This window comes from Neopelma chrysocephalum, unplaced genomic scaffold, assembly GCF_003984885.1.
Source record: "Neopelma chrysocephalum unplaced genomic scaffold, ASM398488v2 Primary Assembly neopelma1_196, whole genome shotgun sequence".
In the NCBI taxonomy this organism is placed as follows: domain Eukaryota; kingdom Metazoa; phylum Chordata; class Aves; order Passeriformes; family Pipridae; genus Neopelma; species Neopelma chrysocephalum.
Genome location: NW_020897858.1, coordinates 607,063 through 621,871, shown reverse-complemented (window position 1 = coordinate 621,871; position 14,809 = coordinate 607,063). Strand labels below are relative to the sequence as shown.

Here is a 14,809-nt window from a genome sequence, read left to right as displayed (position 1 = left end):
CTCCGCTGACCTTGTTTAGCCACCCAGAGCGGAATTTCCCCCCCAGCTCTCTGGAAGGGAAGAAACTTCCCCACTGTTTTCTTTTCCATCTTTCCGATGGTCCTTGCCTTTCATGGCAAGAACGATGGGGCTTCCAGGTTTCTCCACTCGGGTAACCTGCTGCTGTCCCCAGGTTGTTGGGTTTTTTTTCTGTTTTTTGTTTGTTTTGTTTTTTTTTTAATTGCAGTTGAATCTCTGGATAGTGGGTGACTTTAAATAGCGTGCTGGTCCCCATCTGATTTTTTTTTCCCGGGGAAAGGAAATATGCCTGCCTGTGATTTTTTAAAAACAAAGCAACCCCCCACCCAGACAATACTTTGAGAGGCAATGAAAGCAATTAATGGTGTCAAAAGACCCTGGGAGGGTGAAGTGGTGAGTGACGGAGGGCTGGGCTGACGCAGGAGCGGCCGGGTGGGAGCTCAATTGTCTGGGGGGACGGAGGGTTTATTGACTCAAACTCCAGCTGTGCTTCGTTAGCTGGAATCATAACCCACAAAATTAATCTTTAACAATGTATGAAGGGGAAGGGAGCCCTAATGCACGAGGCAGTTCTGCCGTGCCCTCAACGCTCAACCCTTGCAAAGGCTTCGGAGAATTGCAGGAACGTTTTAACTTTCTAGTTACGCTAATTAAAGAGGGATACTGTGTTCTCCACCCTGTATCCAAGGAGTGGGGGAAATCCTCCTGCTGTGAAAGGAGGGTGCAAGCCTGGAGAGGTTTCCCCTGAGCTGGGTCAGTGTCTGTCCTCAAGGGAAGCTCTTTGGTTGGACTCCTCTCAGGCCTTGAAGAGGTTGTTGGAGGGTTTCTTGCAGGTTTATTGGTACCTGTGCCTTAACTCTGCATCAGCATTTTGGCTGCCTGGCTGTTTCACCCACAGAAGAGATCCTCTGGAGGGGGGTCCTATGTTTCCCCCCTGCTCTCAGGGGCATATTCTGTTCCTTACCACTTTCTGTCTGTCCTCCTGGACTGGGCAGCTGGCAGGCAGGCAAGCTGGCTGTGCTGGGTGAGCTCTGAGCTGTATTTACTGCTACGTGTCCTTCATCTTTCTGCTGGGGGTTCTGCCCCTGCTGGGACAGCTGCTGGCTCTGCAGTCCCAGAAAATGCTCCTTCTGACTCACTGGCCAAAACTGGTTTAAAGAAGCCAGCTGGCAGAGGACACCTTCCCCCCGCTCTTCAGGTGTGTAAAAATGGGGTTATTTAATGGGGAAAGGAGTGTCCCAGGCTCTCACAGTATGTGACTGTTGGTTTTGGGTTGTTTTCCCAAGCGTAGACTCATAGAATCATGGAATGGTTTGGGTTGGAAGGAGTCTTTAAGGTCATCCAGTTCCACCCCCTGCCCTGGGCAGGGACACCTTCCACTGGACTAAGTTGTTCCAAGCCTTGTCCAACCTGGCCTTGGACACTTCCAGGGATGGGGCAGCCACAGCTTCTCTGGGCAACCCGTGCCAGGGCCTCCCCACCCTCACAGGGAAGGATTTCCTCCTAATCTCTGATCTAAACCTACTTTCGGTTTGAAGCCATTCCCCCTTGTCTTGTCTCTCCAGGCCCTTGTAAATAGTCTCTCTCCACCTGTTGTGTAGTCTCCCTTCATCAGACATCCCAATGAGTCTCAACCAATTGAGAGGCAGTTTTCTTTTTAAAAATGCTCAAACCTTATGACAGGGTTGAAGATCAGCATCCCATGGCTGTGTGAGGTCAGTGCAGTGACACTGCCACCCATACACAAGCTTTTTAAATGTGAGATTATGAGTTTTACACCAAATACCTGTAAATCGTAATGTACCTCCCCATATCTGGTGATGCCACTGCAGTCTCTGGGTGTGTTCTTGCTCAGTGCAGACTTTCCTACCTGCTGCCACTTGCCACTGGTACTTGATAACCCTGAATTAGAGTCACTGTAGGTATCTCAACCCACTGCTCACCTCTGCAGGTACATTGCTGTTCTGTAATCTGTCTGCACAACTGGAAAAAAACCTTCAGCAAAACCCAGGAAAGATTCCTGTGTGTGTTTTGGAGTGTGTTTTTTGTTTTGTTTGCAGCTTGGACCAGCGCCCTTTCAAGTCAATGGAAAGGCAATTGATTGCAGCAGGTTCTGGGCCAGGCTTCTGGCTACCTTTGTGCTTAATTTCAAAGTAATGTGTATCTACTGGTGAATGCCTCTAAACAGATTAAGAAAGTGCAATTGATTCAAAACTGACTATAGATGAATATAAAAGGCAAAATTGATTGGCTCAGTCTATTTTAATTTTCTGCGAACTGAGAGACGCAGTAAATAAATAAATAAAAGCACCCCAAACCTGATGGCAAAAAAATGCAAAGTACAGAGTAAACAGAACTTAAAAAAATAAATGTATTGCTGGGGCTGGAATGTTGGGGCTTACAGGGACACTGGAACCACTCTGGTTCTGGTGTCGTCCTACAAAAGCAGGGCAGGTCACCTGTGACCAGAGGTCGCTGCAGATGCAAATTCTCTTTCTCCATTCACGCTCATTTATTTGCCTTTTAAGGGAAGATGTGTTAGGTGTTACCTATATAGGTACATCTACAATGTCTGTATGTTATATGTGTGTGCATATGCAGCAGCTTTAGGTTTAAGGGTACAATTTACAGAAAGGCAAAGAAAAAGCACCCTGAGGAGCAGGGGAAGGGGCGGCCCTTGCTGTGGCCTGGGGGCTGTTTCCGTGGGCTCAGTGCCTCCCTGTTTGCTGCACTCTCACTCTGCTCAGGGCTGACGAGTCCCTGGGCAGTCACTGAGACCTGCTAACTGCTCCGAGGTGCCATAATGGCCATAAAATGATTTTTAGTGTCTGATCTGTGCCGTTCTCTTTAGCCTGCGAAGCCACAGCAGAGAGCGATTTCCAATTATTCTGGAGCGGAAATTTGCACCCCTCCTCCCTCCCCGTCCCCTTTAATTGCAACTCCTGAAAAACCCAGAAAGCTTTGGGTGATGAAGCTCATGCTGGTCCATGACAGAAATCTGGTGCAAATGCTGCCCTCATTTCTTTTCTTTTCCATCCCCTCGCTTTTCCCTTTCTCTCCTCACCTCCCTGCTGTCCTTCTGGCTCTGAGTGACCTCGTGCTCCTGAGGTGACTTTGGGCAGAGGATGAACTTGGTGCACATTCTCTGTTTGCACTGGAGCAGGAGAGGGGCAGGGGTGGAAATGCACCTCCCACGTGAGGGTTGGAGACACACACAGCGTATAAAGTGTGTTTCTTTCTCCTTGTGGACGTGTTTTCCCATTTTTATGCCAGCTTGGCCCAGTGCTCTGCTCTCCCTTGGGTGTCTGCTGTTCACAGACAGCTGCATTCTTGGCTTGGACCTGCATCAGGGTGGGAAAGCTCTAACGTGGCTCCTTGGGGTGATGCCTTCCAGATGGATTTAGCTAATTATCACAGCGATTAGGACTCCACTTAATGAGCACAACTGGAATTTATTGACAGAGGTAAACAAGTTTTTGTTTTGTGTTTGTGGAAGGTTCCTAATTTATTTAATTAAAAAAAGCACGGGCTCTTCCATCACTTAGTGTTCCTGGTTTTCCCCTGCAGAGAGCCTGACTGGCTTACTCAGGACCTTTGTGTTTTGCCAGGTTTACTTGGAAAGTTGGAATCGATGCTTCAGAGAAACTTGTTATTAATTCAGTGTTACTCTGCACTTATTTGGCCTGTTCCACACACCTTTCTTCCTGTACAAAGCACGTGCACAGAACTGTGCTTCACTTCCCCCTGCTGTGGTTCCCATCCCAGTTTCATAATTTTGTTTGCTAAAATTTTAGATTCTGGGTGGTTGAGGGGGGGAAAGGCACCACAGTCTCCCTGGATTTCCAGTGTACATCTTCCACTGGGAGTGCTCATGTTATGGCTCTTGTCTTGGTCAGTCACAGATGGAGCCAAACACCCCAATCCTAAAAGCCTGTACTGTCCCAGTGGGAGCTAAAGCCCAGCACAGTCTGGCTTAGGCTGCACTGGGTTTGTGTCTTCTTGTGGATCAAGCACAGAGGCTGCAGGGACAGGGTGATCTGTGATACATCTCACTTCTTGAAGAGAGGAGGAGGTTGGGACCAGGGTCAAGCTGTGCCAGGTTCTGTAAACGTGAGGAAAAAGGCCTCCTGGGAGTTCTCCTCCTGCGTAGCTGTGCCATGTCCAGTGAGCTGGTGAGGGAGGAGCACTGAGGGACACCTCTGCAAGGCTCCATCCATCTCAACATGCAGAGGAGCAGTGGGAAGTAGCCTCAATAATTCAGGTTGAAGTTGCTGTGGACTGTTCAGTGGTGTGAGAGGAACCTGCTGCTGGCTGGCACAGGCAGTTTTCCCTTTACAGTCAGAAGTGCTCTGGATTATCTGGATCATGGCTTCCCTGGGCTACTGGCAGAGGTTTAATTGAACTTACTCCACTGTGTTAATGTGCAGTGTTTGGTAGGAAATACTCTGGAGGGAAAGACTGGTGCCATCTCCCTTTCCTATCGATGTGGATCAGACACAAGCTAGGAATGAAGAGGTGGGAGAGGCTGGAAGGGCATGACTTGGTTAGAACTAGAAGAATTAGATACAGCTGTGCCTTTGCTGCAAAGCCTCTTGCAAAGTGAGCAGGGCCTTTGCCCACCCACCCCAACAGTGGGACTGACAGTGCTGCCTTCTCAGGGCAGCTCTTTGAGAGGAGCTCTTTGGGTTTGAGTTTCCTAACCAAATCCTTTGTTTTCTTCTCTCCTCCTCTTTCCCTTTCCCATTCCAACGAATTCCAGAACCGGGGCCGCCTGGCAGAGAAGAGGACGATCCCTTTACCTCCCACCAGGATCCCGAAGAAAGAGCTCACCTCGATTTTCTCACACAGCGACGACAGCGAAGAGAGTGACAAGAGCAATGGTCAGCACCCCGAAGTAAAGCAGGAGGAGGATCTCCACATCAGTATCATGAAAAGAAGGTACTTTTCCTGCCAGGGAGGGCTGAAGTGCAGGAGCAAAGGCACAGAGAACTGGGCAGCAGGTGACCTTTGTGAGCCAACACTGCCCCGTGGAGTCACCCCCAGGGCCTGAAATCAGAGTGCAAATACCACTGTTATAGCTCAGAAAGAGTAGTTGGGTCTTTTTTTTTCTCTTTAGTCACCCCTGTTTGGGGTGAGTGGGGCTCTGTGTGGCCTCGTGTTTGCCCTCAAGGCATCTGGATTTGCAGGCTGTAAATTGTTTCACTCTCTGCCCAGTGCTCTGTGTCTTTGTGGCGAAAGAACTGCATGACCAAAAGGTAATCTGTGGGGTTATACAGAGCTGTCTGAAAATACCCAGCATGGGTGCATGCGTCCAAAATCCTGCCTTTTGCTGTCAATTGTCCCCAAATTCAGATGTAACATAAACTGGGTAATTTAATGTTGGGGAGCAAAGTTTGGGAAGGAGGTGTGGAGCAGCAGTGTGTGGTGTTTTATGTCCTGAAGTACAAGTGTCAAAGAGCATCCTGAGAACCTCTGTAGTAGTGATGTAGAAGTGATGGAGTTGCAGCAGGAAAGAGTAACTCAGGTGAGGGCTCACCTCAGTACTTACATACTTTGATCCTGTTTTTCCCAGTACCACTCACATTTCTCCTGGAATTGTGCAGCACTAGAGGAAGAGGAGGAGGGATTGTTTTAAGTTATATTATGGTAACTGTCACTTGGGCTCTCATGTGTGGTCTCGGTGCCCACAATATTCAGCTGCAAAATTCTGGGTTCTCTCATCCCTCTGAAAAAAATAGGAAGTTTAGAAAAGCTGTAACTACAGGAAAATAGATACCTAAAGGCACTGTGCCTCAGCCTCCCATGCATATCATTGCCACTCATCTTGATTGTCATCTCCCTCTGATGCATAAAATCACTCAGATTCTAAGACAAGCCCTATAAAAACAGAGGAGTGGGAACTGAAGGCATGTAATTGCTTTTCTTATGTTTTATGTGTTTCTTGCCTCTGAGAAGATAAGCTGTTTCCCCCTTACCTTCCAACAGATGCTGGTACATTCAGCAACCAAGGGCTTTGGGAGTAGGGAGAAAACAGCAAAACAACAACAAAACCAGCAACCAGCTCTTCCCATAAAACCCTCCTGTAATTAAAGCCTGGGTTTATCATTGCAGCTGTCCAACAGCCATGTTCCAGGGTTATCTCTTGGAAATGGAAGGGTGTTTGGGGAAATGCATCTGTGCTGTGTGTGTGCACAGGAGCCACTGAGGAGAGGAAACCCTCCTAATCAGTTTTGGTAAACTGCCCTTCTTCTCCTGCCCCCTTTAATTATGCTTTTAATGCTGCAAAATTATAGTGCTAGATTGTCTCATTAGGAGGGAGAACAACATGATAACTGTATAATTGATATGCCGGGCCCCCCAAATATAAAGTGCTCTTATCTTAAATCTTTAATTACTGTAATTGCTTCGCCTTGCTTATTAGGAAATGAAGGAAAAATACTTAGTGGTTATTAGGCAGTGGTCCCCCAGCCTGGTATTGCCGTGCTCTCCAGTAGTTCTCAATCAGTTTGTCTGAAGGTCTCTTGTTTAAGCTTTGTCTTGTTTCCTCAGAGGAGGACGGGATTCTTACCAGGTAGATTAGACTCTTAATTGCTTTTGTACAGTTGCTCTTCTTTTTGTTTTCCTGGGAGCTCTGATGCAGAGTGTGTGTGTGTGTGGGGGGGGAAAGCTGGAATAGCTGGAGCAAACAGGGCAGGCAGCATTCCTGATGAACGCAGGAAGAAGAGGAGAAAAGAAATTCAGTGCTTGGTGCCCAGGCAGGGAACATCCACTGCTCCAATCCTCCAGCACTTCCAAGCATTTTGTCCCTTGGAAATGGGTGCCCCTGTCCCAAAGAGGGGGAGGACTGGCCGTTTCCAGCTGTTCCAGAGCCATGAATGGGAAGCTTGGCCCAACTCCTGCTCAGCCCTGCTGGAAGGAGCAGGCTCTGGCTGTGATCCCAGTGTCATTAGCAGGCAGGGAGTGGGGTGGAAGGTGGGATGGGGCTGGCTCTGGAGGCACAGCCCAGCATAAAGGCGAGACAGCTCAGACACGACAGCTGGGGCCCGGCAGAGACAGTGCCCCATCTGCTTTCTGCTTTAATTCACCTGTTGTGTCCTCCCTGATGGGCATGGATTGGGCTGAGGGTTTATTGTCCCCCACTGAGAGGAAGAAATAGGTTAAACTGTGATAGGAAAACAAGGTCAGGGCCTGAGCAAACCTGTGCTTCCCTCTTTTGCACCCCTGGCTGCCCCTCCTGTGTGCCCATGCCATCATAAACATCTGCCTCACTGCTTTCAACATTGCTGCCTTTTCTGCTTTCTTCTGCTCCCAATTTCATCTGTGTTGACTGTTTTTCCTTCCCCTGCTGGCACGAGGGAATGCTTTCTGTTACTCTGAGGTCTGAAGAAAAGACTCTGGGGATTAGAAAAGGAAGCTTGGAAGTTTAGTTTCTTGTCCGGTCCCTCACCTTCGCCTTTGACACCGATTTCCTCTGTGATCTTGCCCGTGGTGGTGGCCTTCAGAGGAGATCTGAGGCAGAGGACACCTGCCTTGGCAGGTTCTTGCAGTCCTAGAAAGGAGCAGAGACCTGTAGCTCCCACTGAAGTCAGTGCATTCAGCAGATGCCAAACGATTTCACAACCACATCCTTCCAAAACTGTGTCACCGTGCTGACACAGACTCCAGGCACTCAACTCCAAGGGTTATTGGGACAATGTAGCAGAGGAAAAATCCTGTTTTTTCTTTCTTCCTATCAGATTTCAGCTTCCTGCAGATCTTGCTCTCTTACAACACTGCCTACATGCAGCAGTTGCATTGTCTAAACTCCCGTGGTTTGGTTAAGCTTTCCTGACTCCTGGCGAGGATGTTTGTCTGGCTGTGAACATCATTTTTCCTTTGGGGAAAAAGAATGGTGTCAATATTGGGCATTTCTGTACCAATGTCACCTGTACAGTTATTTTAACCAAAATAATGCTGGCATAGCTGCACTGCTACAAGGACTATGTAGGGCAGAATTCAGGTAGAAAAAGGCAAAAAAAAAACTTTGCCTTTTTCCTTTCTCACAGACAGTTAACTAAGCTGCCTCTCCCCAGCAAGCTGAACTAAAAGTTAGGTCTGTCTTCTCTTTTGTCACCCATCTCTGGGTTATCCTAGACACCAAATAAGACAGGCAGAGAAGTGGTAGAACCACCATCTCTGGGAGTGTTCAAAAAACGTGTGGATGTGGCACTTGGGGACAGGGATTAGTGGAGAACACAGTGCTGGGTGAAAGGTTGGGCCTGGTGATAACAGAGGGGCTTTTCCAACCTTAATGATTCCCTGATTCTAAGTTGGAGACTCCAGATTCCATTGCTCTGCAATAGTTTGGAGAGCATTAACTTCCTTACACTCGCAGGGAGGTTCCAACCAGCCCTGATAAATGCATTACCTCAGCTCGGGAGCTTTTCCACCCTGAGGTGAAAACTGCCTTCAAGGATATTATGTTATCCCAAGAAACACCAGGGAGATGAAAGCCAGTGCAGCCAGAGAATAAGGCTCAGCTTTAACAGTAAAGATCCTCACATGCTGCTGGATTTAAGCCCAGCATTGTCTTGTGGGTGCATGAATTTAATTTCTATTTTAAAGACTGGCCTCTTTCATTAGTGTGGGAGGGGAGGGAAACAGAAGGGGAGAAATGCAATCGGAGCATCTGAGATTTAACAGGGTGGGTTAGGAACAGCTTTGTCTAAGTCCCCAGCAAAATGTGATGCTGTGGCTGAGAATAAGAGGCAGTAATGCTCAAACACCTGTTAAAATGGTGAAAGTTTTTGACCTGACCTGTCTCTGAAGGAGCCCTTGTGGGATATCAGTGAACACATACACGGGGCTGAGGAATGGGCAGGAGAGGTGCAAATGGATACGTGTGGCAAAAATGCCTTTGAAATTATTTTACCAAAAGAAAATTAAAAAAGAGAATTGGGAGCAAAAGTAGTAGCAGATTGTACAATGAGAGCACACAACGGGCTGGGTTCCTCGCCAAATAATGAACTGAGATAAAAGCCATTTTGAGGAGAAATAACAGAAGCTGTCCTGTAACAGGGTGTCTGTGCAACGAGGAGCAGATTTCTGGAGAACCTCATCCTGCCCTTCAAGTCCTTCATCCTGTTTTTAGGTCACTTCCCCCCCTCACCCTTCTCTGGCTGTGTCAGCAGTATGACCCCAGTGTCTAACACCTGGCGTGGGATTAGAGTTATTTCCAACCAGGGAAGAGCATTTGGAGGGAAGGTGCTTACTGAAGGAATGGTGGGACACTGTCTCCTTGCCCCTGTCCACACAGGAACGTGGATGGAGCCCAGACAGGACGAGTTGCCCTCCCCTCACCTCTCTGAACAGCTTTCCAGCCTTCCCCTCGCTCAGCACCCATTTTCTAATAGGGAAATTACTGACCTCCATGAAGCCTTAATGGCTGGCACTGTCAGCCTTCCCTCTGCCTGCCTTCCTAAGTGGAAAGCTATTTCCTACCTCCCAGAAGGCTGCTGCTCTTTGACTCCCTAATTGATTGAAGATCAGACCCGAGCACCCCCCATTATGTTTGTCTCAGGCACCTGCTTGTGATTCAGAGCCACGAGGTCCCAGTGCCTTCCCAGCTGATGTGCACAGAGCTGCCTGCCTTTTCTTGCTTGGCCTCTTCCCAAGATGCTCCCCAGCAGCCCAGGGATGAGAGCTGTGTGACATCCCTGCTCCCTTTGGGGCTCAGTCTCGTGGCAGGATGTGCCACACACCACACTGCTCCTCGCCTGGGCTGAGCTGACAGGGCTCTGCCAGGCACTGCACAACTGGAGAGAGACGTGACAGAGCAGGGCTCTGGGCTCCAGAGGGACTCAGGCTCTCAGATCAGACTCGACAGCCCTTCTCCTAATTGCCAGGACTCGAGGAGAGGGAGGCAGGGCCCCTCTTGTGGCTGGAGGCACATTTTGCTGCTTTATGATACTTCTCCTTCACAGCTCTCACTGGTTATTTTCTATCAGTCCCCTCTTCCTCCCTCTGCAGCTCTTTATTTTCTCTTCTCCTTCCTCTTTCCTCCCTCCTTCCCTTCCCTCTTCCCCTCTGAACCATGCACCACTTAACAACAGTCACCGTATTCAATAAATATATTAAAGATCCCTCTGGGAAGCAAAGGCTGGACTTGGTCCAGAGTGCCAGGAAGCGTGTCACTGACCTAATGAGGACATGGATTTGAGGGGGAAGAGAGAGAGAAAATGGCTACTCACTTCTCAGGGATGCTTCAGGATAAAATACAGTAAACAGCAAGAAATCCCTCCTGTCTAGGAGGGAGATAAAAGACCTGCAAGAAAGGTGAAGTGTAAGAGTGAAAGGAAATGGAACCTTGACCCACAAGTGCTCTTGGCTGCTCTCCATGTCTCCCTGTATCTGACATCAGTTCCGTGGTGGAGAATAACCCAGATGCCCCAAGTCCAAGTTCTCAGTCTTGCTGTAATAGGGCCATTCTTCCAGCCATCCTGGGTGAGGTTTCCTGACCCCCTGCTCGTTGCCTGCACCAGCTTCTTAATGGTGGTGGCTGCCTGAAAATAGCCTGACATGGATAGAGGGAGACTCTGGAAGCTGAGACAGTGATGATTGTGAAGAGCAGGGAGGAAAGAGGAGCCAGCTCTGTCCATCTGACCCAGCATCCAGCAGAATGGCACCTGCAGGTCCATCTTCCCAAGCTGCTTCCCTGCAGCACTGGGAATTCCATGTTTCCATGCACGGTGGTGGCACCCAGGGCATGTTGAATTCCCAGTGATCCTGGTGGTGTTGGTCTGTGCCCATTGTACAGAAATTCCTCCATTTTCCCTTTTACCAGTGCTTTCCCTTCAGGTCAGACTTCTAAACCAGAGGATGTGGGAAAACCTTGTCAATATTTTTCTCTTCTCTGCGGCCTAGAAAATTGGGAGGTTCGGACAAACTCCATCCAAAGGAAGTGTTGGCCTTATAATTAAGGGGGAGTAGGAGGGGACAGTTGTGGGTAAGAGCTGGTGCTGTAATGGGTTTTTCTGGCAGTAATGACCTGTTCCTGTAGCTGGGTGCTGCCCAGTGTTCCCCACACTCCACAGGATGTGTCTGGGTCCCTGGATTCCTGCAGTGTGTACCTGGGACAGCACAGGGAGCAGGTTGGCCAGGAGCTCAGCTGGGAATGAGGGTGACAGGATGTTAAGGAGACACCTGACTCACTGCTGGCCCCTTCCCCGGTGTTGAAATGTTGCAGGGACTGTTGGAGTAAAAGAGAAATGACAGGGAAGGAAACAACTTAAAAATTAAAAACTATCCCAGCTGCTCTTCCATTATTTTGCCAGCTCTGCCACTTGCTTTTCTGGGCTGGATTCTCATTCCAGTTGAGGCTCCAGAGATGCCTTGAATAGCCTCAGACCTTCCTGTTAGCATTTTTTGGGTTCACATACATGCATAAGCAATTTAATTCTTTGCACAGGCCAAACCCTGACATTCCAGCCCCTCCTGAAGCAGCAGGTTGTGAATTCCCCCTCGGGCCCCCCTCCCTGCTGACCAGGCTCTGCAGGGAGCTGTTCCTGTGGACCCATTTGGTCATTTTTATGGAACAATTAACTGACCACACCATGTCCAAGCCCTCAGGTGGGTGAGGAGGTGGGAGAGAAGTAGCAGCTGCAGCACCTTGTCTTGCCTGACTGTGGATTTTATTTCCTCCCCTCCTCCTTTTCTGTTATTAATTTGTAAGGGACTGGCTCCTGCTCACCACTCTTCATACAACCCAAGGACAGGCTTGTGTAGGCGATACTTTGCAAATTATTAGTAATTTGATTTCAATTGGATGAATAACCTGTTCAAACAAGATGTACATTAGGCTCAGAAATCTAATTGGTGATAACGGCCCAGCTCAGTGGAACGAGTGTTGGTTCTGCTCCCTGTCCCTCCCTCCTTCCTTCCCCCCCCCAAAAAAAAAGATAATGAGAATTTAATTTCATTCTCACCTATTCATTTGTCTGAATGTGAGTGTTTAATTATCCATCTCGGCAGACGGATGTTTCGGCCTCGCTGTGGATCCGGAGCCGTTCCTTTGGGATGAGCTTTTCCCACCCCCCCCACTTATCCCTCTCTCACAAAAAGTGCTCTTGGGGTTTGAAGTTGAGCTGAGCTGAGTCTCACCGTGAGACAGGGCCTTCACCTGACCCTTGGGATCGCTGCAGGAGCTGCACAGACCATGGGAAGTTACGTTTTATGGAAGGCTGAGATCATTTCACCCTCCAGCCTTGTGGCCCCTTTGGCAGTGCCATGGCTGGGAGGTACCTGCTGCCTTGGCACTGGGGTGGGATGTGGACCCTCCCACTATGGCACAGGTTGTGCAGTCCCAGGATGTGGTCAGGGAGCTGGAAGTGGTGACAGTTCCCAGTGTGGATGGGAGCTTTTAGATGAGGTATATTAGCTGGTATAGTATAGTTGTATTATATATTTTTCTAATATATATCTATTTTTATATGTATATTTATATATTTTTATATATTAGATGAGTATGTATATTTATATATATTAAGTATATATTATATAAGTATATATACTTATATATATAAGTGCATATATATATTTATATACTTAAGTATATAAGTAATATATATAAGTATATATATTTTAGGTATATATATGTTTTAGGTATATGTATATATATTAGGTATATATATTTTAGGTGTATATATATATTAGATGTATCTGTTTTTATATATATAAATAAAAATCTAAAAAATACATATAGCTACATTAGATATATATAATACAATATACTATATTATAGTATAATACATTATTATATTAGTCAGAGAAATGTTGCAGCCCTGCTTTGAGGATCCTTCATGCTTGAGGATCCTTCCAGGGTGAAAACCACTTTTGCCCTGCCAGGTAGTGCAGGGCAAAGTGTTTTATGGCCCCTTTTTAGGCTCTTTTAGGGGAAATTCATGTTGCCTTCAGAGGCAACTTACCTTGAACACAGGTTTTCTGAATTGAACTGTTTTCATCAAGAAAGGGATTATGGTGTTTTATTCAAACAAACATGGTATTTAATCAACCTATATCTCAGAGCCAAACCCTTTGGGGTTTTTGGGTTGTTTTTTGAGGGCACTGAAGGATGTTTTATGGACAGAGAAGCAGGAGGAGCACAAGGTTCTCTTTCAGCCTTGCAATCTGATTTCCAGCTGGTCCCACTGAGTTTGGGGCTCTCCCAACTTCCAGGGAGCAGCTGCCAGGGTCTGATTTGCTCAGTGCAAGGTGCTGAGCTGGAATTAAAGGGGGGTTTAGGAAGGTTTTGTGTGTGTAGGAGATCTTCTATTCCAGGGAGCGGTGCAAAATCAGGCTTATCACCAGCTCCACTCTCCTGTGAGCAGGACAGACCCTTCTGGGCCTTTCTTGCCTGGTTTGAATTTGCTTTGTTCCTGGGATTCAGATCAGCTTACCTGGGGAGTCCAAATACGTCCCAGAGTTTGACCAGACTTCAGTTCATGGAAGTTTTCCTCAATGCCCCACTTTGACCTTTCCTTTCCAGAAAGTTTTCAAACATTTCCTGAATTTTAACTTTGAAGAGCAACTGTTCCTGCTTTAAGCTCAGGAGCTGGGAAGAGCCTGCTCCATTTCTATTCGCAAATGAAATGCTGGGAAGGTGGAAATCTGGGATAGATTTCCTAAACTGCTATATATAAGGAAGAAGAATAGGAAAAACTAGGCTCATGTGGCACTACTAAGTGGAGTTCTGAGAATGGCTTTATTGGTGGATGTTAATATCTAGAAAAAGAACTATTCACCCCTAAAAGAATAACCAGACTCCCTTTCTGAGCCAGACCTGCAGGAAGAGCACAAAAGCTGTGCCATCACATTAGTAAAACTGGCAGCAGCCAGCATGTCTTGGATGTGAAATTATTTCCGTGCTAAGAGTTGTTCTCAGGTAATTTCAGGACTAGGCTGGAGCAGGAAAGCACTTAAACAGACACTCAAACCTGAGTGAAGTCCCATCGACTTCTCTGGTCATGGTGAAGTGTTTTCTGGCCCAATTCACAGCCCATTCAGACTGGGGGAAGGGCTCTCTCTAACTCCAGCAGGTTTTAGGTGAGGCTCCTCCTGCAGCCAGATGCTCCTCAGCCAGGCACCGCTGCTTTTTCTGCTGGGGGCAGAGGCAGGAGTTGCTGCAGGGCTGCACAAAATGTGCAGAAAGTGCCTTTGCTTTCTGCTGCTCGTGAATATCTGCGGCCCTTTGGGAACCTGCATCTGCAGGAGGTGATTTATCTGCCCAGCCAGGACCCAGCACGTTCCCTGGCAGGCTCTGGGAGCCGTGGGAGCGGGTTTGGGCGAGGATATGGACTCCAGCTTGCCAGGCTGGTCTCAGATGGCTGGGGCTGTCATCAATCACCGTGACGTGGAGACACAGTGGTGGTCACAGACCTCCCCTGAGCCAGGGGAGATCAGTGCTCCCTGGTTTTGAGAGGAGACACCAGACCGCAGAAGGTCAAACGTCGGCCTTTTCCCTCTGGGTTGGGGTGGATGCTGTCTAGTAGTAAAGGGAAAAAAAAAAAATCCATCAAAAAACCAACCCCCTTGGCTGCTCCGTTCATCTGGAATCTGCTATTGCTGCTTGTCAGCAGGCAGAGTGACAGAGTACGTGGAATTAATTTCCGAGGTGGGAAATTGCTAATAATTTATTTACAGCCGGGGCGGGTGCGGAGGAGGGGACACAGCACAGACAGATTTGGGTTTTCTTCGTAAAATGTCAACGCTGAGCTCGTTCTGCTTCCTCTGAACGTGGCCTGGGAGTTGAGGCAAC

At 47.9% G+C, this 14,809-nt stretch overlaps 1 protein-coding gene across 13 annotated transcripts in view; it reads left to right on the top strand.

Annotated features, from left to right (window-relative positions):
• The window catches only part of SAMD11 (sterile alpha motif domain containing 11), a 132,148-nt gene that overhangs the window by 44,507 nt on the left and 72,832 nt on the right, over nt 1-14,809 (top strand). For all 13 annotated transcript variants that reach the window (XM_027702759.1, XM_027702758.1, XM_027702767.1 and 10 more), the window contains one exon: nt 4,778-4,956. In XM_027702759.1, the coding sequence (XP_027558560.1) occupies nt 4,778-4,956 (179 nt within the window). The remainder of the gene's footprint in view (nt 1-4,777; nt 4,957-14,809) is intronic.